The 25694-nt window shown below is 36.4% G+C and overlaps 1 protein-coding gene across 1 annotated transcript in view; it reads right to left on the reverse strand.

Annotated features, from left to right (window-relative positions):
* Nucleotides 1–25694, reverse strand: part of LOC123462897 (protein MLP1-like) — a 146199-nt gene that overhangs the window by 53929 nt on the left and 66576 nt on the right. Inside the window, exons 41-58 of the mRNA XM_045157064.1 lie at nucleotides 25189–25288; nucleotides 23961–24031; nucleotides 22009–22099; nucleotides 21320–21396; nucleotides 19815–19914; nucleotides 18345–18415; nucleotides 15202–15289; nucleotides 13624–13700; nucleotides 12051–12150; nucleotides 10834–10904; nucleotides 9082–9172; nucleotides 8628–8704; nucleotides 7531–7627; nucleotides 6315–6385; nucleotides 4584–4677; nucleotides 4130–4206; nucleotides 2779–2878; nucleotides 1573–1643 (exon numbers count right to left, since the gene is read on the reverse strand). Coding sequence (XP_045012999.1) covers nucleotides 1573–1643; nucleotides 2779–2878; nucleotides 4130–4206; nucleotides 4584–4677; nucleotides 6315–6385; nucleotides 7531–7627; nucleotides 8628–8704; nucleotides 9082–9172; nucleotides 10834–10904; nucleotides 12051–12150; nucleotides 13624–13700; nucleotides 15202–15289; nucleotides 18345–18415; nucleotides 19815–19914; nucleotides 21320–21396; nucleotides 22009–22099; nucleotides 23961–24031; nucleotides 25189–25288 — 1524 coding nt within the window. The remainder of the gene's footprint in view (nucleotides 1–1572; nucleotides 1644–2778; nucleotides 2879–4129; nucleotides 4207–4583; nucleotides 4678–6314; nucleotides 6386–7530; nucleotides 7628–8627; nucleotides 8705–9081; nucleotides 9173–10833; nucleotides 10905–12050; nucleotides 12151–13623; nucleotides 13701–15201; nucleotides 15290–18344; nucleotides 18416–19814; nucleotides 19915–21319; nucleotides 21397–22008; nucleotides 22100–23960; nucleotides 24032–25188; nucleotides 25289–25694) is intronic.

Genomic DNA, 25694 nt, shown 5'->3' on the forward strand with positions numbered 1-25694 from the left:
CATGTGACAAAACCATCAAGTCTTCATCAAAAGAGGAGCAAGTATTCAAAACAAGATTTCTTTAATAGAGACTTGTCTAAAGGGATATCAATATCAAGTCTCTTTCTGGTAATCTTACTGCCTATGTAGCCAGTAGAAGCAACTGTGGCAAGCTAAGAGAAATAGGGAAAACTTTCATGGTCAAATAATGGTAATAAATAATCAGCTCTAATGCTAGAAATCATGTTAGGGTTAAATAAAGTGATGTGTAGTTTAGATTTCCTATGCATGTCTTAGCCAATCTAGGAAGATCATCAGAGCTATACACCATGCCAAGTGAGAAAGAAGCATAAAATTATCTATTTGCTATTTTAAATGTGACATGTATACTTTCAAAGAAATTAATCTCTCTTCATTGCAAGGACACATGTGATATTGTTCACATTGTTTACTTTGTCATTTTCTTTTTGTTTTTTTGGTTTTTCGAGGTAGAGTCTCACTCTAGCCCAGAGTTACTTGGAATTCCCTACATAGTCTCAGGGTGCCCTTGAACTCAAGGCGATTCTCCTAGCTTTGCCTCCCAACTGCTGGGATATTTTGTCATTCTTGAATGACATACATGATCCCGAATACCTATATTCGACATGTTTCTCATATTTGGAGATGCCCTCACACTGCACTGGTGGCACATACATGTTCTCTCAGCCTGCTTGGATAAAAGTAACCTCAACTTTACTCACAGGGCTCAAAACATTTGCTATGTATAATCTGCTTGCGTTTCTTATATTATCATTATAATATCATAGGCTTTGAATGACATATGGAGATTTTAAAGTTTGTCATTGAGAAAATGTGACCTAAGGGCCATGGATTCCAAGTCAAAATACAACAGAGATCTTTATAATGGCCTCACGTACCAATGAGAGAACTGCCCAGACACATCACTTTTAAGTACTTTATGTGAATTCAAATAGTGTAGAGCATTCAGAAGTTATTTTAACTCACTCATAGCCACCAGAGTAGCATACTTTTTATGATATTTGTGGATATGGGGAATTATTTTAAAAGCAACTAAAAATAACAGCTACCATTTCAAAAGGGCTTGTTTAATAAAGTTACCATCCTATGTGTAGTGAAATGGAATGCAAAGAAAAGATGCAGCCTTTAGGTTTGTAATTAAGGACTGATGATCTAAGCACACAATGTGACCCACAGGCTAGAATCTGTCCTTAACATAAATTCAATTTCCTAGCCTGCAGAACTAGCTTGTCTTCAAGCCAAAACAGAAGCTTATTCAGAAGACTTGATTTCATTCGAATTTTCTGAGAAATATTATTCTTTTATAGAACTAGAGACCATAATTTTTATCATAAAGACAACTTTTAGAGCCTCTGACAAATGATGTCTAGATGTAAATTATTATAGCTCTCCCAACAGTCTAAGAACATGGCATGAGGTGAAATATTCCAAATAAATGATAACTTGATATCAATTGCCTATAGGGCAATCTCAAGTGTATTTTCATTTATCACATGCACATTTTGAACCTGAAACAAGTATTAATACATGCTATTAAATCTGCAGATTTCATACCTGTGACTCAGTCTTGTAACTGTCGGTATGGCTGTCACGGTCGCCTTCTATTTTCACTACAGGCTCTGCTGCTGCCATAGACAAAAACATACACATAGGCAAAATTCACTCAAAGAAAACAGTGGTTCAAAAATCTTTTTAGAATTAAGTAAAAGATTTTAATTATAAAATCCTAGGTATGGCTTGGTGACAAACACTACTAATGTCAGCATTCAGGAGGCAAAGACCAAAGTGTTCTTGGGAGTTCAAGGCCAGCCTAGTAGTACCGAGGGAGTTCCTGGACAGCTTAGGCTACAGTGACAGCACAGCTCAAACACAAACCCACCCTCCACAGGAAATAAACGAATCAAAATGCATTATTTTCATAAATCAGACATTCAATTCAACTGAATTTAGAAGACACTTTTATATTTACAAACATTAAAAATATCACTGTGGCAGACTCTAGAAATAAACATGATTTGAGAAAGCAATGATTACACACTTCCATACAGAAATTTAGCACGTGAGGACCAAGGAAAACAATGAAAGACACACATTTTGAAATTATAGAGTCATGTCATGTCTTATTTTCAACAATAAAATTATAAGTCATATTTAATTAAATCATTAAATTTTCTGGCAATTATTTTTTCTCATTTAAAACAACATGACATGAAATGCTGTCTTGTGCCCCACTAGCTTTATACTGTTTAAGACTCATGTTGCCACAAAGAACATAAGTGGTTATTGTGTTTGTGAACTTTTTGGTTTTTCAAGGCAGGGTCTCACTCTAGCTTAGGCTGACCTGGAATTCACTACAAACTCTCAGCGTGGCCTTGAACTCACAGCGATCTTCCTACCTCTGTCTCCTGAGTGCTGGCATTAAAGGCATGTGCCATCATGCCTGGCAATATTTCTGTACTTTGTAAACATGACAACAGCATGGTTCCTAGATGCTAGGTCCCCATTCACATTAGTATTGAAAGACAATAGGTATAGATATACAGAGGTCATAGGTGAAAATATAGAAATTGAGTGAGAAACCCAACTCAGAAGTTGAATGATACCAGAAGAATTGAAGAAAATGGCAAGTAAATCTGTTAGATTTAAGAAAATTCTGTTGGACAAGGCTCCATATCTACTTATCGCATCATATTTCACTGTTATACAAAGGGAATGATCATAAAAGCATTCAACCAAGTTACTGATCAATATGGGTCTAACCTTTTATTTGTACTTTTGACATTTGTTGTCTTGCTTTAGTAGTAGCGTCCTGTAAATTATCAACTTCTTTCTTCTCAGAAAGAGACTCAGGCATATGCTGCTAACATAATGAAGAAAAGTGTTTCAAAATATGTATTCATAGCTACAAGTAAAATCATATTATGTATTTCAAAAGTACCCCACTCTTTAAAATAAAATGAAGAAATATTTACAATCACATTCCCTCAATTGGGTACTGCAAAATTGTTATTAAATTCATATCAGTTTTCTGCCTTATTCATGCAGTAACTAAAGGCAGTAATTGAGGTAGGCAAAAGGAAACTTTTTCAATATAATGCTATTGGGAAAGAATATGTTCCCAAGAAACACTTTAGAATGTCAAGGTTTACACTGTTTTCTCTCAAATATACCAGGCCATGTTTGTAATTTTACTATAGCCCAGGCTGACTTGCATCTCATTACTTTGATTGGCCTCAAGCCCAGACCTCTATTCTTTCCTCTGCCTCCCCTTGCTGGGACTATGGCATGCAGCACCATACCCAAATGAGAACTATTTGTTAAAACCTAATTGCAATGACCTCACTAGAGCAGTAAATACATAAAAATCACATTCTCGTGGAGTGGGAACACATCACAGTGAACTAGATACTACAAGGAAAGATTCAGCCTTTGAGTTCAGAATTAATCACTGATTATACAAAAATATCAAGTTTGAGTACTAGGAATATTGACCTGTACACCCAAAATCCTGACCATCAAATGCTACTTACCCATAATTTTCTATTAGGAACTCAGTTATTGGACTTGGTTTTGACTCATTTCTTTCTTTCTTTTTTAAAATTTTTTTTGGTTTATTTTTATTTATTTATTTGAGAATGACAGACAGAGAAAGAGGCAGAGAGAGAGGGAATGGGCGCGCCAGGGATTCCAGCCACTGCAGATGGTTTCCAGATGCGTGTGCCCCCTTGTGCATCTGGCTAACATGGGTCCTGGGGAACTGAGCCTCGAACCAGGGTCCTTAGGCTTCACAGGCAAGTGCTTAACCGCTGAGCCATCTCTATAGCCCAGAACTCATTTCTTAATGATACATTATGCCTTTATACTAATGGAGGCTCAGAATATCAGAAAGCAAAATTGCAAAGCTACTAAAAGATGATCTGTGGCTGTCGTTGGATGCAGGCTTTCACAACACACAACCAACATGCAATCAGACAGGTATGTCCAAAAGTAAAACTAACGTGGCATGCATTACCTTATGAGGTCAAGAAATGTGCATTCAAATAGGTCTACAGTAAATTTTGAAAGTGAATATGCAATATATATGTAGTTTTGAAGTTTGAATACTCCTTACCTTTAGTAGATCCATTTTGCTGTCTCTATGGCTGGCTTTCTGTATTTCTGGTTTTGCAGTATGATCTGCTGATGCTTCTAGAAAAAAAAGTGGGCACTTCAATTAAATGAATTGCATGAAAATAATTTCACTGAAAAATTTAGGGAACAGAAACCATTTATTATAGAAAAATTTGTATTAATAAGTTTAATTTTCAAATAATCTGAACCTTAGTTGCATATGTAATTCTTTTGAGATTCTTTGAATTTTGAACCTTAAACATGTGACTTGTATCATCCCTAGCTTTGAAATGGCTCAGAAAAAGTATGAATACCAGGATGTCTCTATAAGCTCATCATCTCAGGTTAAATGTACAATTCCCCAAGTAACTATAAGTGCTAACATTGTAAAGTTTTCAAAATGTTTTACCGTGAAAGTAGCATGAAACCTATTTCTATTCCAGTATACTTCTTACCTTTTATCCGTGAATGTTTTCCATGTTTTGGTCGTTGAGCAATAGTTTTATGACCATCTTCTTTCTTGCTAGAATGAGGCTCAGAAATACTCTGCTAATAAGAAAAATGAGAGTTTCCAAATCTCATATAAATATACACAAAGACATTCATATTCCATATGACAAAATCATCAAGTCTTCATCATAAGAGGAGCAAGTATTCAAAACAAGATTTCTTTAATAGAGACCTATCTAAAGGGTTATCAATATGAAGTCTGTTTCTGGTCATCTTACTGCCTATGTAACCAGTAGAAGCAACTGTGGCAAGCTAAGAGAAATAGGGAAAACTTTCATGGGCAAAATATTAGTGGTAATGAATCAGCTTTACCACTAGAATTCATGTTAGGGTTAAATAAAGTGATCTGTAGTTGAAATTTCCTATGCATATCTTAGCCAATCTAGGAAGATCATCAGAGCTATACACCATGCCAGAATGAGAAAGAAGCATAAAGTTATCTGTTTGCTATTTTAAATGTGACATGTATACTTTCAAAGAGATTAATCTCTCTTCATTGCAAGGACACATGTGATATTGTTCACTTGTTTACTTTGTCATTCTTTTATTTGTTTATTTATTTTTGGTTTTTTGAGGTAGAGTCTCACTCTAGCCCACAATGACCTAGAATTCACTATATAGTCTCAGGGTGCCTTTGACCTCATGGCAATTCTCCTAGTCTGCCTCCCAACTGCTGGGATACTCTGTCATTCTTGAATGACATACATGGTTCCGAATACCTATATTTGACACATTTCTCATATTTGGAGATGCCCTCACACTGCACTGGTGGCACATACATGTTCTCTCAGCCGGCTTGGATAAAAGTAACCTCAACTTTGTTCACAAGACTCAAAAAATTTACTGTGTATTATTTGCTTGCATATCTTATATTATCATTATAATATCATAGGCTTTGCATGACATATGGAGCTTTTAGAGTCTGTCATAGAGAAAATGCGACCTCAGAGCAAGAGATTCCAAGTCAAAACACATCAAAGATCTTTACAATGGCCTCACACACCAATGAGAGAACTGCCTAGACACTTCACTTTTAAGTAATTTATGTGAATTCAAATACTCTAGAGCATTCAGAAGCCATTTTAACTCACTCACAGGCACCAGTGTAGAATACTTTTTGTGACATTTGTGGATATGGGGAGTTATCTTAAAAGCAACTAAAAACAACAGCTACCATTTCACAAGGGCTTGTTTAATAAAGATACGTTCATATGTGTAGTGAAATGGAATGCAAAGAAAACATGCAGCCTTTAGGTTTGTAATTAAGGACTGATTATCTTAACATACAAAGACCCACAGGCTAGAATCTGTCCTTAACATCAGTTCAATTTCCTAGCAGGCGGAACTATCTTGCCTTCAAGCGAAAATAGAAGCTTAGTCCCCAGACTTGATTTACATCCTAATTTTCTGAGAAATATTATGCTTTCATAGAACTAGAGACCCTGATTTTTATCATAAAGACAACTTGTAGAGCCCTGACACACGATGTCTAGATGCAAATTATTATAGGCTCTCCCAATAGTCTAAGAACATGGCATGAACTGAAATTCTCCCAAATAAATATCTTGATATCAATTAACTACAGGGCAATCTCAAGTGTATTTTCATTTATCACATGCACATTTTGAACCCAAAACAAGTATTAATACATGATGTTAACTTTGCAGATTTCATACCCGTGACTCAGCCTTGTAACTGTTGCTATGGCTGTCATGGCCGCCTTCTATGTTGACTACAGGCTCTGCTGCTGCCACGGACAAAACATACACATAGGTAAAATTCGCTCAAAGAAAACAGTGGTTCAAAAATCTTTATAGAATTAAGTAGATGATTTTAATTATAAAATCCTAAGTATGTTTTTTTTGACACACACCACTAATACCAGCATTCAGGAGGCAAAGGTAAAAGTATTCTTGGGAGTTCAAGGCCAGCCTAGAAGTACAGACTGAGTTCTAGGACAGCTTAGGCTACAGTGACAGCACACCTCAAAAGAAACCCCACACTCCACAGGAAAAAACATGAATGAAAATGTATTACTTTCATAAATCAGACATTACATTCAACTGAATTTATAAGACAGTTTTATATTTATAAACATTAAAAATATCACTGCGACAGACTCTAGAAATAAACATGATCTGAGAAAGCAATGATTGCAAACTTCCATACAGAAATTTAGCATGTGAGGACCAAGGAAAAACATGAAAGATATATATATTTTGAAATTATAGAGTCATGTCATGTCTTATTTTGCACAGTATCTTCCTCCAACAATAAAGTTATATTTAATTAAATCATCAAATTTAAGTGAATTTTTTTTCTCATTTCAAAACAAAAGACATGAAATGCTGTTTTGTGCCTAAGTTGCATTACACTGGTTAAGACTCATTCTGCCACAAAGGACATAAATGGTTATTCTGTTTGTGTCCTTTTTTTTTTTTCAAGGCAGGGTCTCACTCTAGCTTAGGTTGAGCTGGAATTGACTATATAGTCTCAGTGTGGCCTTGAACTCACAGTGATCTTCCTACCTCTGCCTCCTGAGTGCTGGCATTAAAGGCGTGTGCCACCATGCCTGGCGATGTTTGTGTACTTTGTAAACATGACAACAGCATGGTTCCTAGATGCTAGGTCCCCATTCATGTTGGTATTGTAAGACAATAGGTATAGATACACAGAGGTCATAGGTGAATGTATGGAAATTGGGTGAGAAACCCAACTCAGAAGCTGTATGATACCGGAAGAAATGGAAGAAAATGGTGAGGAAATCTGTAGATTTAGAAAAATTCTGCTGGATAAGGCTCCATATCTACCTATCACAGCAAATTTCACTGTTATACAAAGAGAATAATCATAAAAACATTTAACCTAGTTACTGATCAATATGGGTCTAACCTTTTATTTGTACTTTTGATATTTGTTGTCTTGCTTTAGTAGTAGTGTCCTGTAAATTATCAACATCTTTCTTCTCAGAAAGAGACTCAGGCATAGGCTGCAAACATAATGAAGAAAAGTGTTTCAAAATATGTATCCATAGCTACAACTAAAATCATATTAAGTATTTCAAAAGTACCACACTCCTTAAAATAAAATGAACAAATATTTAAAATCACATTCCCTCAATGGGGTACTGCATAATTGTTATTAAATTCATATCTGTTTTCTGTCTTATCCATGCAATAACTAAAGGCAGTACTGAGGTAGGCAAAAGGAAAAATTTTCAATACAATGGTATTGGGAAAGAATATGTTTTATGAAACAGTTTAGAATATCAAAGTTTATGCTTTTTTCTCTCAAATATAGCAGGCTACGTTTTTAATTTTACTATAGCCCAGGCTGACCTGCATCTCATTCTTTCAATTGGCCTGAAGCCCAGACCTCTACTCCTTTTTCTGCCTCCCTCCCCATTGCTGGGAATATGGCATGTAGCACCATACCCAATTGAGAACTATTTGTTCAAACATAATTGCAATGACCTCACTAGAGCAGTAAATACATAAAAATCACATTCTCGTGGAGTGGGGACAATCACAGTGAACTAGATACTACAAGGAAAGATTCAGCCTTTGAGTTTGGAATTAATCACTGATTATATGAAAACATCAAGTTTGAGCACTGTGAATATTGACCCATTCACCTAAAATCCAGACCATCACATGCTATTTACCCATAATTTTCTAGTAGGAACTCAGTTATCGGACTTGGTTTTGAGCTCATTTCTTAATGATTCCTTATGTCTTTATCTAAATGGAGGCTCAGAATATCAGAAAGCAAAATTGCAAAGCCACTAGAAGATGATCTGTGGCTGTCGTTGGATGCAAGCTTTCAGAACACATTACCAGCATGCAATCAGACAGGTATGTCCAAAAGTAAAACTAAAGTGGCATGCATTACCTTATGAGGTCAACAACTGTGCATTCAAAGAAGTCTACACTAAATTTTGAAAGTGAATATGCAATGTATATGTAGTTTTCAATTTTGAATACTCTTACCGTTAATAGACCCATTTTGCTGTCTCTATGGCTAGCTTTCTTTATTTCTGGTTTTGCAGTATGATCTGCTGATGTTTCTAGAAAAAACATGGGCACTTCAATTAAATGAATTGCATGAAAATAATTATACTTGAAAATTAGGGAAAAGAAACCATTTATTGTAGTAAAATTTGCATTAATAAATTTGATTTTCAAATCATCTGAACCTTACTTGTATATGTATTTCTTTTGAGATTCTTTTAATTTTGAACCTTACCCATGTGACTTGTACCATTCCTAGCCTTGAATTGTCTCAGAAAAAGAATGTTTACAAGGATCTCTCTAAAAGCTCATCAGCTCAGGTTAAAAGTACAATTCCCCGAGATAAATATCACTGCTAACATTGTAAGGTTTTCAAAATGGTTTTATGGTAAAAGTAGCATGAAACCTATTTCTCTTCTAGTATACTTCTTACCTTTTATCTGTGAATGTTTTGTATGTTTTGGTCGTTTAGCAATAGTTTTATGACCATCTTCCTTCTTGTTAGAACGAGGCTCAGAAATACTCTGTTAATATGAAAAACAATAGTTTCCAAATCTCATATACATATATACAAAGCCGTTCATATTTCATGTGACAAAATCATCAAGTCTTCATTATAAGAGGAACAAGTATTCAAAACAACATTTTTTTTAACAACATTTCTTTAATAGAGAGCTGTCTAAAGCAAGATCAATATCAGTCTGTTTTGGTCATCTTACAGCCTATGTAATAAGTAGAAGCAATTGTGGCAAGCTAAGAAGAATAGGGAAAACTTTCATGGGCAAAAAAATAGTGGTAAAGAATCAGCTTTAAAGCTAGAAATCATGTTAGGGTTAAATAAAGTGATTTGTAGTTGAAATTTCCTATGTATGTCTTAGCCAATCTAGGAAGATCATCAGAGCTATACACCATGCCAGAGTGAGAAAGAAGCATAAAATTATCTATTTGCTATTTTAAATGTGACATGCATACTTTCAAAGAGATTAATCTCTCTTCATTGCAAGGACACAGGTGATATTGTTCACATTGTTTACTTTGTCTTTTTTTTTTTTTTTGGTTTTCAAGGTAGGGTCTCACTCTAGCCCAGAATGACCTGGAATTCACTACATAGTCTCAGGGTGCCCTTGAACTCACTGCAATTCTCCTAGCTCTGCCTCCCGAGTGCTGGACACTCTGTCATTCGTGAATGACATACATGGTCCCGAATACCTACATTCGACATGTTTCTCTTACATTAGAGATGCCCTCACACTGCACTGTTGGCACACACATGCTCTCTCAGCCTGCTTGGATCAAAGTAACCTCAACTTTACTCACAGGACTCAAAACATTTACTGTGTTTTATCTGCTTGTATTTTTATCTTCTTTATGTTATATTATTATTATAATATTGTAGGCTTTGCATGACATGTGGAGCTTTTAACATGTATCATAGAGTAAATGTGACCTAAGAGGCATGGATTCCAAGTCAAAACACATCAAAGATCTTTCCAGTAGTCTTACGCACCAATGAGAGAACTGCCCGGACACATCATTTTTAAATACTTTATGTGAATTTGAATAGTGTAGAGCACTCAGAAACCATTTTAAGTTACTCACAGGCACCAGTGTAGAATACTTTTTATGACATTTGTGGATATGAGGCGTTATTTTAAAAGCAGCTAAAAACAACAGCTACCATTTCACAAGGGCTCCTTTAATAAATTTGCCCTCGTATGTGTAGTGAAATGGAATGCAAAGAAAAGATGCAGCCTTTAGGTTTGTAATTAAGTACAGATTATCTAAGCACACAACGTGATCCCCAGGCTAGAATCTGCCCCTAACATAAATTCAATTTCCTAGCCTGCAGAACTAGCTTGTCTTCAAGCCAAAATAGCAACTTAGTCACTTGTATTGATTTTCATCCTAATTTTCTAAGAAATATTATGCCTCATTGAAATAGAGACCCTGATTTTTATCATAAAGACAACTTGTAGAGACCCTGACACATGATGTCTAGATGAAAATTATTACAGGCTGTCCCAATAGTCTAAGAACATGGCATGGGCTGAAATTCTTCCAAATAAATGATAACTTGTTATCAATTACTTATAGGGCAATCCTAAGTGTATTTTCTTTTATCACATGCACAATTTGAACCCGAAACAAGTATTAATACATGATGTTAACTTTTCAGATTTCATACCCGTGACTCAGCCTTGTAACTGTCGCTATGGCTGTCATGGCCGCCTTCTATGTTGACTACAGGCTCTGCTGCTGCCACGGACAAAACATACACATAGGTTAAGTTTGCTCAAAGGAAAGAGTAGTTCAAAAATCTTTATAGAATTAAGTAGACGATTTTAACCATGAAATCCTAGGTATGGTTTGGTGACACCCAACCCTAATGCCAGCATTCAGGAGGCAAAGGTCAAAGGTTTCTTGTGCATTCAAGGCCAGCCTAGAAATACCGAGGGAGTTCTAGGACAGCTTAGGCTACAGTGACAGCACACCTCAAAAACAAACCCACCCTCCACAGACAAAAAATGAATCAAAATGTATTACTTTCGTAAATTAGACATTCTGTTCCTGAATTTAGAAGGCATTTTTATATTTACAAACATTAAAAATATCACTGCTACAGTTTCTAGAAATAAACATGATCTGAGAAAGCAATGATTGCAAACTTCTATACATAAATTTATTATGTGAAGAACAATGAAAAACTTGAAAGATACACATTTTGAAATTATCATAGAGTCAGGTCATGTCATATTTTGCACAGCATCTTCCTCCAACAATAAAGTTGTAAGTCATATTTAATTAAATCATCAAATTTTCTTCTCATTTGAAAACAATATGACATGAAATGTTGTTTAGGCCCTACTTGCTTTACTCTGTTTAACACTCATCCTGTCACAAAGGACATAAATGGTTATTCTATTTGTGTACTTTTTTTTTGTTTTTGTTTTTCAAGGCAGGGTCTCACTCTAGCTTTGGCTGACCTGGAATTCACTATAAACTTTCAGCCTGGCCTAAAACTCACAGCGATCTTCCTACCTCTCCCTCCTGAAGGCTGGCATTAAAGGCATGTGCCACCATGCCTGGCAATATCTCTGTACTTTGTAAACATGACAACAGCAAGGTTCTAGATGCTAAGTCCCCATTCACATTGGTATTGAAAGACAATAGATATAGATACACAGAGGTCATAGGTGAAAATACTGAAATTGAGTGAGAAACCAAGCTCAGAAGCTAAATGATACCAGAAGAAATGGCAGAAAATGGTGAGGAAATTTGTAGATTTAGGAAAATTCTTCAGAATAAGGCTCCATATCTACCTATCACAGCACATTTCACTGTTTTCCAAAGGGGATGATCATAAAAGCATTCAACCGAGTTACTAATCAATATGGGCCTAACCTTTTATTTGTACATTTGAATTTCTTTGTCTTGCTTTAGTAGTAGTGTCCTGTAAATTATCAACTTCTTTCTTCTCAGAAAGAGACTCAGAAATGCGCTGCTAACATAATGAAGAAAATGGTTTCAAAAAAAATCTATTCAGAGCTATGAGTCGAATCATATTATATATTTCAACAGACCCCATTCTTCAAAATAAAACCATATTATATTTAAAATCACATTTCTTCAATCAGGTGCAGTAAAAATTTGTATTAAACTCATATTTGTTTTCTTCTTTATCCATGCAATAACCAAAGTAACTAAATTAGGTAGGTAAAAGTATAATTTTTGAATACAATGCTGTTGGGAAAGAATATCTTTTCAAGAAATAGTTTAGAATATCAAGGTGTGAATCATTTGCTGTCAAATGTAGCAGGCCATGTTTGTATTTTTTTAAAATTTTTATTAGCATTTTCCATGATTATTAAAAAAATCCCATGGTAATTCCCTCCCTCCCCCCCCCCACTTTCCCATATTTGTATTTTTAATGTAGGCCAGGCTGACCCAGATCTCATTCTTTTTTTTTCTAAGATTTTTAATTAATTATTACAGACAGAAAGAGAGAAAGAAGGGGAGAGAGAGAGAAAAAGAGAGAGAGGTAGAGAAGTGGTACAGCATGATCCCTAGCCACTGGAACTGAACTCAAGATACATGCTCCACCACATGCATCTTTCTTACGTGGGACCTGCTGCCATGGACGAAAACATACACATAGGTTAAGTTCGCTCAAAGGAAAGAGTAGTTCAAAAATCTTTATAGAATTAAGTAAAAGATTTTAACCATGAAATCCTAGGTATGGTTTGGTCCATAGATACAGCATTTGACTTTGAAATTAATGATATATTATCTAAAACCATGAATATTGAGGCCCTGGAATTAGTCCTTAACATGAATTCAAATTTGAGACCATCACATACTTCTTATATATAAATTCAAATTAGTAAATGAGTCATCAGACTTGATTTGGGGCTCTTTTTAAAGAAAGATTTGTTATGCCTTTATATAAATGGAGGTTCACATGCTACTTACCCGTAAGTTCCTAGTAGGAACTCAGCCATCAGACTTGGTTTGGAACTTTTTTTTTTAATTTAAGGAAGAGAATGGGCACACTATAATCTTCAGCTGCTGTAAATGAACTTGAGACACATGTACCACCTTGTGCATTTGGCTTATGTGGGTCCTTTGAATTGAACCTGTATCCATTGGCTTTGCAGGCAAGTGCATTGAATGCAAACCCATCTTTCCAGCTTGTGAACTCATTTTTTAAAATGATATGTTATGACTTTATACAAGTGGAGGCTCAGATTATCAGAAAGCAAAATTGCAAAGCCACTGAAAGATGATCTGTGGCTCTAGTTGAATGCAAGCTCTGGCAACACACTATCAACATGCAATCAGATAGTAAAAAAAGTAAAATTAAAATGGCATGCATTATCTTATGAGGCCAAGACACATGCATTTATATAGGTCTACAGAAAGTATTGAAAGTGAATATACAGTATATCTTTAGTTTTAAAATTAGGATTTTCCATACCATTGGTATATCCATTTCACTGTCTCCACGACTGGCTTTCTGTATTTCTGGTGTCACAGTATGAACTTCTGATGCTTCTAGAAAAAAAGGACACTTCAAGTAAATGAATTGCCTGAAAATAATTGCACCAAAATTTAGAGAATAGAAACCTTTAATTATAGTAAAATTTTATCAATAACTTTAATTTTCAAATAATCTGACCCTTACTTGAATACATAATTCTTTGGAGTTCATTGGATTTTTTTTTGTTTAATCCAAGGAAAACTTTATTAAAGTAATAAGCATAATGTTAAATGACTCCACCTCCATCATCTCTTCTAACATATATCTTCATTTTAAAATGTTTTAATTAATCAATCACTTATTTAATTTGGAGAGAGAGAGAGTGAAGAGAGAGAGAGGAGATAGACACAATAAGAATGGACATGCCAGGACCCCAGCAAATGCAAATGAACTCCAGAGGCATGTACCCCCTTGTACATCTGGCTTATGTGGGTACTGTGGATTTGAACCTCGATGCTTTGGTTTGGCAGGTAAGTGACTTAAGCATTAAGCCATATCTCCAGCACTTCTATTAATTTTTGAACTGTAATCAAGTGACTGGTACCATCTATATCCCTGAAATGGTTCAGAAAAGAGAGTGATTACAAGGATCTCTTCATAAGCTTATCATCTCAGGTTAAATGTACAATTATCAAGATGTACATTTTGGAAACATCATAGTGACATATCATCTTACATTATTTAATGTAACATCCTTAAGACAGGAAAAAAACCAAAGGAAAAGTACTTTGTCATCAACTTTTAATCAATTCTCCCCTGTGTTTGTAAATACAGTAAAACAGAGAGTAACTTTTAGGATCCTACTCTGCCTACCAATGCCTCAGTCTCATACAAGAAAACATAATGGATTATGCTATCTTTTTTTTTTTTTTTTTTTTTTTTTTTTGGTTTTTCGAGGTAGGGTCTCACTCTGGTCCTGGAATTAACTCTGTAGTCTCAGGGTGGCCTTGAACTCACGGTGATCCTCCTACCTCTGCCTCCCGAGTGCTGGGATTCAAGGCGTGCACCACCATGCCTGGCGGATTATGCTATTTTATCTTTGTTCTGCCTATAGGAGGACAGCTCTGCTCATGTTGCTAACTTTCCTTGCATCACTGTGTGAGTGGTTGAACTTCATTGGCTCAACAATTATTTATGGAGACCTTCCTAAATTCAGGCCTTGGATATTAAAAGAGCTCAATGATAGGCTTAGGAATGGCTTTCCAAGACATGACACATGGTCTGGTGGTGCACAGCATGACAACATGTGTACTCAGAATGAAAACATTCATTAAAACATCAATAGGTTGGTACAAGTCTATAGGAGAAAATATGAAAATCAGTGGTAAAGGACATACTAGCAACAGAATGATACTAAAGGAAAAAGCAGCAAAAGTTATGGCTGAATATGTATATTTTGACAAAACTTGTTCTGTTAAGGCTACCTAACTATCAGTGCTTACATTGTAATGCTTTCAAAATAGTTTCATGATCAAAGTAGCACGAGACCAATTTCTAATCAAGTGTAATTCTTACCTTTTATTTTCGAATGTGTTGTTTGTTTTCTTTGAGTAATACTTATAGGACCATCTTCTTTCTTCTTAGAAAGAGGCTCAGAAATACTCTGTTAATAGGAAAAACAAGAGTTTCCACATCTTGTATGCATAAATACAAAGACATTCGTATTTAATATTACTAAATCAAGTCTTCATCATAAGCAAAGCAGGTATTCAAAACAACATTTCTTTAATAGAGACCTGTGTAAAGTGTTATCAAAATCAGGTCTGACATGATGCTCACCCAAGTGCAATAGTGGCATATAACCTTGGTGGGTAATGAACTGCTCTTGGATTGGCTAACATATCCACTCAGTGGAACAGATCCCATAGCTGGAACTGGGAAACAAGACAGACTCACATCCAAATAACGAGTTTGCTCTCCAATATCAAGCTGCCACCATTCTTGGGCTACAAGAGGACCTACACCTATTAAATTCTCTCTAGGCTAATATGGTCATCCTATTTATCCAGTGCTCACTTCAATCTCCGCTGGTGAATTTGCTTCTCTTTTATCAGATGGATGTAGAACCTGAGGGAAAAAATCAGCCCATCATACCTCATCAGGGCCCTTGCTGAAATCATAGAGTAATTGGGGAAATGAGCAAGCATGCTATTTTCTTGGTGAACCTGGTACCAGCACAAGGTTGAAGGAGATAGACACAGAGGACACTCAACTCCTACCAAACTAGAGATCCAGAGACACAGAGGCTCCCAAGTCCTCATAACTGAAGTAGACCTAAAATGAACCCAATATGGTTCAGGGAAATTCACAGAAGTGTTAGAGCCACAAGTTGGGACATTACATACAGAGACATTGCCTCCTCCACATGACTGATGGCAACCCCCACAATGCACGACCAAAATCCCCAAGGGGATAAGTGTCATCATCAGTGAGGAGGATCCCTTCAGAGAGATGGACAGGAATGAGGGTAAGGATGGTATCAACATGTGCTGTTTACACAGTGAATATGTACATAACTAATAAAGACAAAAGCTCAGGTCTGTTTCTGGTCATCTTACAGCCTGTCTACCAGGAGGAAGCAACTGTGGCAAACTTAGAGAAAAAGGGAAACATTTACATGGACAGAAAATAGGGATAAAGAATCTGTTTTAAAACTAGAAATCATATTAGGTTTAATTAAAATGATATATAGTTTAGAATTACTATGCATGTCTTCAACAATCTAGAATGATCATCAAATCTATATACCAAGGCAAGAGAGAGAGAAGCATAAGAGCATCTATCTGCTGTTTTAAATGTGACACGTTCACTTAACGATTTTTATTTATTTGAGAGCAACAGGCAGACAGAGAGACAGATAGGAAGAGAGAGAGAAAGAGAGAGAGGGGGAGGGAGATAATGTGTGTGTCAGGGAGTCCAGCCACTGTTAAGGAACTCCAGATGCATGTGCCACCTTGGCATCTGGCTTTCGCGACTATCAAAGCTATACACCAAGGCAAGAGAGAGAGAAGCCTAAGAACAACTATTTGCTGTTTTAAATGTGACATGTTCACTTTTTTTTGTGATTCTAACCTTAAGTTCATATTTTCTATTTTTTACGTTCACTTTTTTAACAAGATTTTTATATATTTGAGAGCAACAGACAGAGTCAAAGAGGAAGAGAGAGAGAAAGAGAGAGAGAGTAGGAAAGAGAAAGAGGGAGAGAGAGAGAGAGAGAGGGAGAAAGGGAGAGTTGAGAGAGATAATGTATGTGCCAGGTACTCCAACCACTGCTAAGGAACTCCATGTATGTGCCACCTTGGCATCTGGCTTACGTGGCTCCTGGGGGTACTGGGGTCCTTAGGTTTCACAAACAAGCACTTAACCTCTAAGCCATGTGCTGAGCCCATGTATGTGATTAATCTCTCTTCCCTGTAAGGGCACAGCGATCCAGTTCACATTGCTTACTCTGTCATTCTTGCATTATAGACATGACCATGAGTACCTACACTCCACATGTTTCTCCTACAATATAGATGCCCTCACACATGTTAATATGTTTGGCATGTGCTCGTGTCTTCGAATGGGCTTGTACCTCACAAGTGCAAAATCTTATTCTGAATGAGAAATACAACCCTCACACTGCCCTGGTGGCACATACATGCTCTCTCAATCTTCTTGGGTAAAATCCACCTCAATTTTATTCACAGGACTCAAAAATTTTACTGTGTTTTATCTGCTTGCATATTTTATATTATCATTATAATATCATAGGATATTTATGATATATGGAGTTTTAAGGTCTATCATAGAGAAGGTGTGACATAAGAGCAATGGTTTCCAACTGAAAACACATCAAAGAGCCTCACAAAGTCCTCATGCACCAATGAGAACACTGCTCACATACATCACTTTCAAGTACTTTGTGTGAATTCAAATAGTGCAGAGTACTCAGAAGCAATTGTAACTCACTCACTTTGCAATGGTGTAGGATAATTCTGATGATATTTGTGGCTATGGGGAGTTATTTAAAAAGCAACAGCCATCATGTCACAAGGGCATATTTAATAAATAGGCACGTGTAGCTGTAGCAAAATGAAATGCAAAAGAAAAGGTACAGCCTTTATGTTTGTAATGAAGGGATGAATATCTAAACACATTTCTTTTTTCTCTTTTCTCTTTTTTTTCCCCCCCAGGTAGTATCTCACTCTAGCTCAAGCTGACCTGGAATTAATCTCAGGGTGGCTTTGAACTCATGGTGATCCTTCTGCCTCCTAGGTGCTGCTAAACACAAATTTTGACCCCTAGGCAATAACCTACCCTTAACATAAATTCAATTTCCTAGCCTTCAAAACTAGCTTGCCTTGAATCCAAAATAGAAACTGAGTCACCAGACTTAATTTTCATCTTAAATTCTGAGATATATTATGCTTTGATAGAAATAGAGACCCAGATTTTTATCATGAAGACAACTTGTGGAGCCCTGGAGGATGATTTCCTGATGTAAATTATTATAGGCTCTCTCAATAGCCTAAGAACCAGGCATGTATGAAAACTGTTCCAAATTAAATGATAACTTGCCAGTTACTTATAATGCAATCTCAAGTGAATTTTAACTTGTCACATGCATATTTTGAACCCATAACAAGTATGAATATATTAAATTGAAGATTTCATACCCGTGACTCAGCCTTGTCACTGTCACCATGGCTGTCTCGGCTGCCTTCTACTTTCATTATAGGCTCTGCTGCTGCCATACAAAAAACATACACTTAGGTAAAATTCACTCAAAGAAACAGTAACTCAAACAAAAAATCTTTATAGAATTAAGTAGAAGGTTTTAATTATAAAAATCCTAGGTTTGGTTTGGTGTTACACACCTCTAATACGAGCATTCAGGAGGAAAAGGTAAAAGAGGATCCTTGTGAGTTCAAGGCCAGCCTAGGAGTATAGAGTTTTAGGTCAGCCTTGGCTGGAGTGACACCATACCACAAAAATGAACCCAACCTCCAGAGAAGGAAAACAATAAGTAAAAATGTATTATTTTCACCAATCAGACATTCCATTGAACTGAATTTAAAGACATTTCTATATTTAGAAACCTTAAAAATATCACTGGGACAGATTGTAGAAATAAACATGATCTGAGAAAGCAATGATTGCAAACTTCCACTCAAAATTTGCCACCTCAGGCAATGAACAACATGCAAGACACACTTTTGAAAATATCATAGGGACATGTCAAGTCACATTTTGCACAGTGTCTTCCTTCAACAAGAAAGTTATGAGTCAAATGTAATTACACCATCAAAATTTCCTTCTCTTTTTCTTATTTCAAAGAAACTTGATATGAAACACTCTTTTGTGCCCCACTTGTTTTACTTTGTTTAAGATTCATCCTTCTACAAAAGACATAACTGTTCATTCTGTTTGCATACTTGTAAAAACATTTTTATTTATTTATTTGAGAGAGAGAGATACAGAAATAGGCAGGTAGAGAGAGGGGGGGGGGAAATGCATGCACCAGGTCCTCTGGCCCTGCAAATAAACTCCAGACATGTGCGCCCCTTTGTGTATCTGGCTTACATGGGTCCTGGGATGTGAACCTGGTTCCTTTGCCTTTGCAAGCAAGGCCTTAACTGCTAAGCCATCTTTCCAGCCCCCTGTTTCTGTACTTTTTAAACATGATGACAGCAAGGCTCCTACATGCTACGTCCCCATTCATGTTGGTGTGAATGGCTAATTTTCATTTTCCTCTAGAGTTATGTTATTGATGGAGATTTGCTTAATGTCAGTTACTAAAGTGGGAAAGAGCTCAGTGTGAGGTTTAGGAATGGCATGCAAACACTGTCCATGACATGATGTGCATGATGGTATGCAGCATTTTGTGCACTCTGCGTGGAAGCATGTAAGACAATAGGTATAGATACACAGAAGTCGATAGGTGAGAATACAGAAATTGAGTGAGAAATCATGCTCAGAAGCTGAATGATACCAGAAGGAAGAAAATGGTGAGAAAGTTTGTAGATTTAGGACAATTCTGCTGGATAAGGTTATACATCTACCAATCACAGGACATTTCCCTATTTTCCAAAGGGAATGGTCATCATTAAAGCACTCAACATGGTTCCTAATCAAGATGGTCTGACCTTTTATTTGTACATTTGCCATTCGTTGTCCTGCTTTAGTAGTGGTGCCAGGTACATTATCAACTTCTTTCTTCTCAGGAAGAGACTCAGGGATACGCTGCTAACATAATTTAGAAAAGTATTTTACAAACTCTATCCAGAGGTTCAAGTACATGTATATTATATATTTCAAAAGCATCCCAATCTTCAGAGTAAAAGAAACAAGTATTGGAATTCACTTTTCTTCAATAGGGTGCTGTAAAAATAGGGATCAAAATCTTATCTACTTTCTGCCTTCTCCAGACAATATCCAGAGATATAACTGAGGGAGGTAAAGGCAATTTTTCAATACAATGCTGTTGGGAAATGTTCCCAATAAATAGTTTAGAATAACAAAATTACATTGTTTGCACCCCAATGTAGCAGGCTATTTTTTATAATTTTACTGTAGCCCAGGCTGACTTGGATCTCATTCTGTGGATCCAGACTGGCCTCAATCCCAGACATCGCTTCCTTCCTCTGTCTCCCAATTGCTGGGATTAAAGGCATGCAGCACCGCACCCAATTAAGAACTCTTTGTTAAAACTGTATTGCAATGACCCCATGAGTGTAGGGAATACATAAATACTTTAGAAAATCAAAGTTTACACTGTTTTCTTTCAAATTTAGCAGGTTACATTTGTAATTTTACCATAGCACAAGCTGACCAGCATCTCATTTTTTCAATTGGCCTCAAGCCCAGACCTCTCCTTTCTCTGCCTCCCCATTGCTGGGAATAAGGCATGCAGCACCATACTCAATTCGGAACTGTTTGTTAAAAACTCATTGCAATGACCTCATTAAAGTAGTAGATACATAAAAATACACATTCTCGTGGAGTGGGGACAGACCAGAGTGAACTAGAATCAACAAGGAAAGATTCAGCCTTTGAGTTTGGAATTAATCACTGATTATACAAAAACATCAAGTTTGAGCACTGTGAATATTGACCAATTCACCTGAAATCCAGACCATCACATGCTACTTACCCATAATAGTCTAGTAGGAGCTCAGTTATTGGACTTGGTTTTGAACTGATTCCTTTTTTTTTTTTTTTTTTTTTTTTTTGAGGTAGGGTCTCACTCTAGCCCAGGCTGACCTGGAATTCACTATGGAGTCTCAGGGTGGCCTCGAACTCATGGTGATCCTCCTACCTCAGCCTCCCAAGTGCTGGGATTAAAGGCGTGCACCACCATGCCTGGCTGAACTGATTTCTTAATGATACTTTATGCCTTTAAACAAATGGAGGCTCAGAATATCAGAAAGCAAAATTGCAAAGCCACTGAAAGATGATCTGTGGCTGTCGTTGGATGCAAGCTTTCACAACACACTACCAGCATGCAATCAGACACATATGTCCAAAAGTAAAACTAGAGTGGCATGCATTACCTTATGAGGTCAACAGAAGTCCATTCAAATAGGTCTACAGTAAATTTGGAAAGTGAACATGCAATATATATGCAGTTTTGAAATTTGAATACTCTTACCATTAGTAGGTCCATTTTGCTGTCTCTATGGCTGGTTTTCTGTATTTCCGGTTTTGCAGTATCATCTGCTGATGGTTCTAGAAAAAAAATTGCCACTTCAATTAAATGAATTGCATGAAAATAACTGTACTGGAAAATTTAGGGTATAGAAACTATTTATTATAGTAAAATTTGTATTAATAACTTTGATTTTCACATAATCTGAACCTTACATGTATATGTAATTCTTTTGAGATTTTTAAAATTTTGAACCTTGGGGCTGGAGAGATGGCTTAGCGGTTAAGCGCTTGCCTGTGAAGCCTAAGGACCCCTGTTCGAGGCTCGATTTCCCAGGACCCACGTTAGCCAGATGCACAAGAGGGCGCACGCATCTGGAGTTCGTTTGCAGTGGCTGGAAGCCCTGGCGCGCCCATTCTCTCTCTATCTGCCACTTTCTCTCTCTGTCTGTCACTCTCAAATAAATAAATAAAAGTCAAAATTTTGAACCTTACACATGTGACTTGTACCATCTCTAGCCTTGAAATATCTCAGAAAAAGAATATTTACAAGGATCTCTCTATAAGCTCATCAGCTCAGGTTAAATGTACAATCCCCCAAGATAACTATCAGTGCTTACATTGTAAGGTTTTCAAAATGGTTTTATGGTAAAAGTAGTATGAAACCAATTTTTAACCCAGTATAATTCTTACCTTTTATTTGTGAATGTGTTGGATGTTTTGGTCTTTGAGCAACATTTATATGACCATCTTCTTTCTTGCTAGAATGAGGCTCAGAAATACTCTGTTAATAGGAAAATTAAGAGTTTCCATTTCTCGTATACATATATAAAAGACATTCATATTTATGTTACAAAATCATCAGGTCTTCATTGTAAGAGGAGCAAGAATTCAAAACAACATTTCCTTAATAGAGACCTATCTAAAGGGTTATTAAAAGCAAGTCTGTTTCTAGTCATCTTACAGCCTATGTAACCAGTGGAAGCAACTGTGGCAAGCTAAGATAAATATGGAAAACTTTCATGGGCAAAATATTAGTGGTAAAGAATCAGCTTTAGGGCTGGAGAGATGGCTTAGCGGTTAAGTGCTTGCCTGTGAAGCCTAAGGACCCTGGTTCGAGGCTCAGTTCCCCAGGTCCCACGTTAGCCAGATGCACAAGGGGGCACACGCATCTGGAGTTTGTTTGCAGAGGCTGGAAGCCCTGGCGTGCCCATTCTCTCTCTCTCCCTCTATCTGTCTTTCTCTCTGTGTCTGTCGCTGTCAAATAAATAAATAAATAATTTTTAAAAAAGAATCAGCTTTAAAAGCTAGAAATCATGTTAGGGTTAAATAAAATGATCTGTAGTTGAGATTTCCTATGCATGTCTTAGCCAATCTAGGAAGATCATCAGAGCTATACACCATGCCAGAGTGAGAAAGAAGCATAAAGTTATCTATTTGCTATTTTAAATGTGACATGTATACTTTCAAAGAGATTAATCTCTCTTCATTGCAAGGACACATGTGATATTGTTCACATTGTTTACTTTGTCATTCTTTTTTTTTTTTTTTTCCAGATAGGGTCTCACTCTAGCCCAGACTGACCTGGAATTCACTATATAGTCTCAGGGTGCCCTTGAACTCATGGCAATCCTCCTAGCTCTGCCTCTTAATTGCTGGGATACTCTGTCATTCTTGAATGACATACATGATCCTGAATACATATATTCAACATGTTTCTTTTACATTGGAGAAGCCCTCACACTGCACTGTGGCACATACATGCTCTCTTAGCCTGCTCGATAAAAGTAACCTCAACTTTATTCACAGGACTCAAAACATTTACTGTGTTTTATCTGCTTGCATATCTTATACTATCATTATAGTATCATAGGCTTTGCATGATATATGGAGCTTTTAACGTGCATCATAGAGAAAATGTGACCTAAGAGGCATGGATTCCAAGTCAAAACACATCAGAGATCTTTACAATGGCCTCACACACCAATGAAAGAACTGCCCAGACTCATCACTTTTAAGTACTTTATGTGAATTCAAATAGTGTTGAGTATTCAGAAGCCCACAGGCATCAGTGTAGAATACTTCTTATGATATTTGTGGATATGGGGAATTATTTTAAAAGCAACTAAAAACAACAGCTACCATTTCACGAGGGCTTGTTTAATAAATTTGCCCTATGTGTAGTGAAATGGAAGGCAAAGAAAAGATGCAGCCTTTAGGTTTTTAATTAAGGACTGATGATCTAAGCACACAATGTGACCCACAGGCTAGAATCTGTCCTTAACATAAGTTCAATTTCCTAGCCTGCAGAACTAGCTTGCCTTCAAACCAAAATAGAAGCTTAGCCACCAGACTTGATTTTCACTCTAATTTTCTGAGAAATATTATGCTTTTATAGAACTAGAGACCCTGAATTTTATCATAAAGACAACTTCTGGAGCCCCTGACACATAATGTGTAGATGTAAATTATTATAGGCTCTTTCAATAGTCTAATATCATGGCATGAGCTGAAATTCTTCCAACTAAATGATAACTTGATATCAATTACCTGTAGGTCAATCTCAAGTGTATTTGCATTTATCAAATTACATTTTTAACCCCAAAAAATATTATTACATGCTGTTAAATCTGCAGATGTCATACCCGTGACTCAGCCTTGTAACTGTCGCTATGGTTGTCGCGACCGCCTTCTATTTTCACTACAGGCTCTGCTGCTGCCATAGACAAAAACATACATATAGGTAAAATTCGCTCAAAGGAAACTGTAGTTCAAAAATCTTTATAGAATTAAGTAGGATATTTTAATTATAAAATCCTAAGTATGGTTTCTTGACACAAACTACTAATACCAACATCCAGGAGGCAAAGGTCAAAGGTTTCTTGTGCATTCAAGGCCAGCCTAGAAGTATTTGTTCTAGGACAGCTTAGGCTACAGTGACAGCACACCTCAAAAATAAACCACCTTCCACAGGACATAAATGAGTGAAACTGTATTACTTTCATAAATCAAACATTCCATTCAACTGAATTTAGAAGACACTTTTATATTTACAAACATTAAAAATATCACTTCTGCAGACTCTAGAAATAAACATGATCTGAGAAAGCAATGATTGCAAACTTCCATACTCAAATTTAGCACGTGAGGACCAATGAAAAACATGAAAGATACCCATTTTAAAATTATCATAGAGTCATGTCATGTCATATTTTACATAGTATCTTCCTCCAACATTAAGTTATAAGTCATATCTAATTAAATTGTCAAATTTTCTGTCATTTTTTTTTCTCATTTCAAAGCAACATGACATGAAATGCTGTTTTGTGCCCCACTAGCTTTACACTGTTTAAGACTCATGTTGCCACAAACGACATAAGTGGTTGTTCTGTTTGTGTACTGCTTTTTTGGTTTTTCAAGGTGGGTTCTCACTGTAACTTAGGCTGACCTGGAATTCTCTATATAGTCTCAGAGTGGTCTTGAACTCATAGCAATCCTCCTACCTCTGCCTTCTGAGTGCTGGCATTAAAGGCGTGCACCACCATGCCTTGTAATTTTTGTGTACTTTTTAAACTTGACAACAGTGAGGTTCCTAGATGCTAGGTCCCCATTCATGTTGGTATTCATGTTGGTATATTGTAAGACAATATGTATAGATACATAGAGTTCATAGGTGAAAATACAAAAATTGAGTGAGAAACCCAACTCAGAAGCTGAATGATACCAGAAGAAATGGAAGAAAATGGTGAGGAAATTTGTAGATTTAGGAAAATTCTGCTGGATAAGGCTCCATATCACAGGATATTTCACTGTTTTCCAAAGGGAATGATCATAAAGGCATTCAACCGAGTTACTGATCAATATGATTCTAACCTTTTATTTGTACATTTGACATTCCTTGTCTTGCTTTAGTAGTAGTGTCCTGTAAATTATCAACTTCTTTCTTCTTAGAAAGAGACTCCGAAATACGCTGCTAACATAATGAAGAAAACAGTTTCAAAAAACAATCTATTCAGAGCTCCGAGTCGAATCATATTATATATTTCAAAGAACCCCACTCTTCAAAATAAAATCATGTTATATTTAAAATCACATTTCTTTAATCAGGTGCAGTAAAAATTGGTATTAAAGTCATAGTGTTTTCTGCCTTATCCATGCAGTAACCAAAGGAACTAAATTAGTAGGCAAAATGATGATGTTTGTATACAATGCTATTGGGAAAGAATATCTTCCCGAGAAATAGTTTAGAATATCAAAGTGTGCATCATTTGCCCTCAAATGTATCAGGCCATGTTTATAATTTTACTGTAGGCCAGGCTGACCCAGATCTCCCCCCCTCCTCCGTCTTCTTTTAAATATTTTTAGTTAGTTATTACAGA

Source organism: Jaculus jaculus, chromosome 8 (assembly GCF_020740685.1).
Source record: "Jaculus jaculus isolate mJacJac1 chromosome 8, mJacJac1.mat.Y.cur, whole genome shotgun sequence".
Lineage (NCBI taxonomy): Eukaryota > Metazoa > Chordata > Mammalia > Rodentia > Dipodidae > Jaculus > Jaculus jaculus.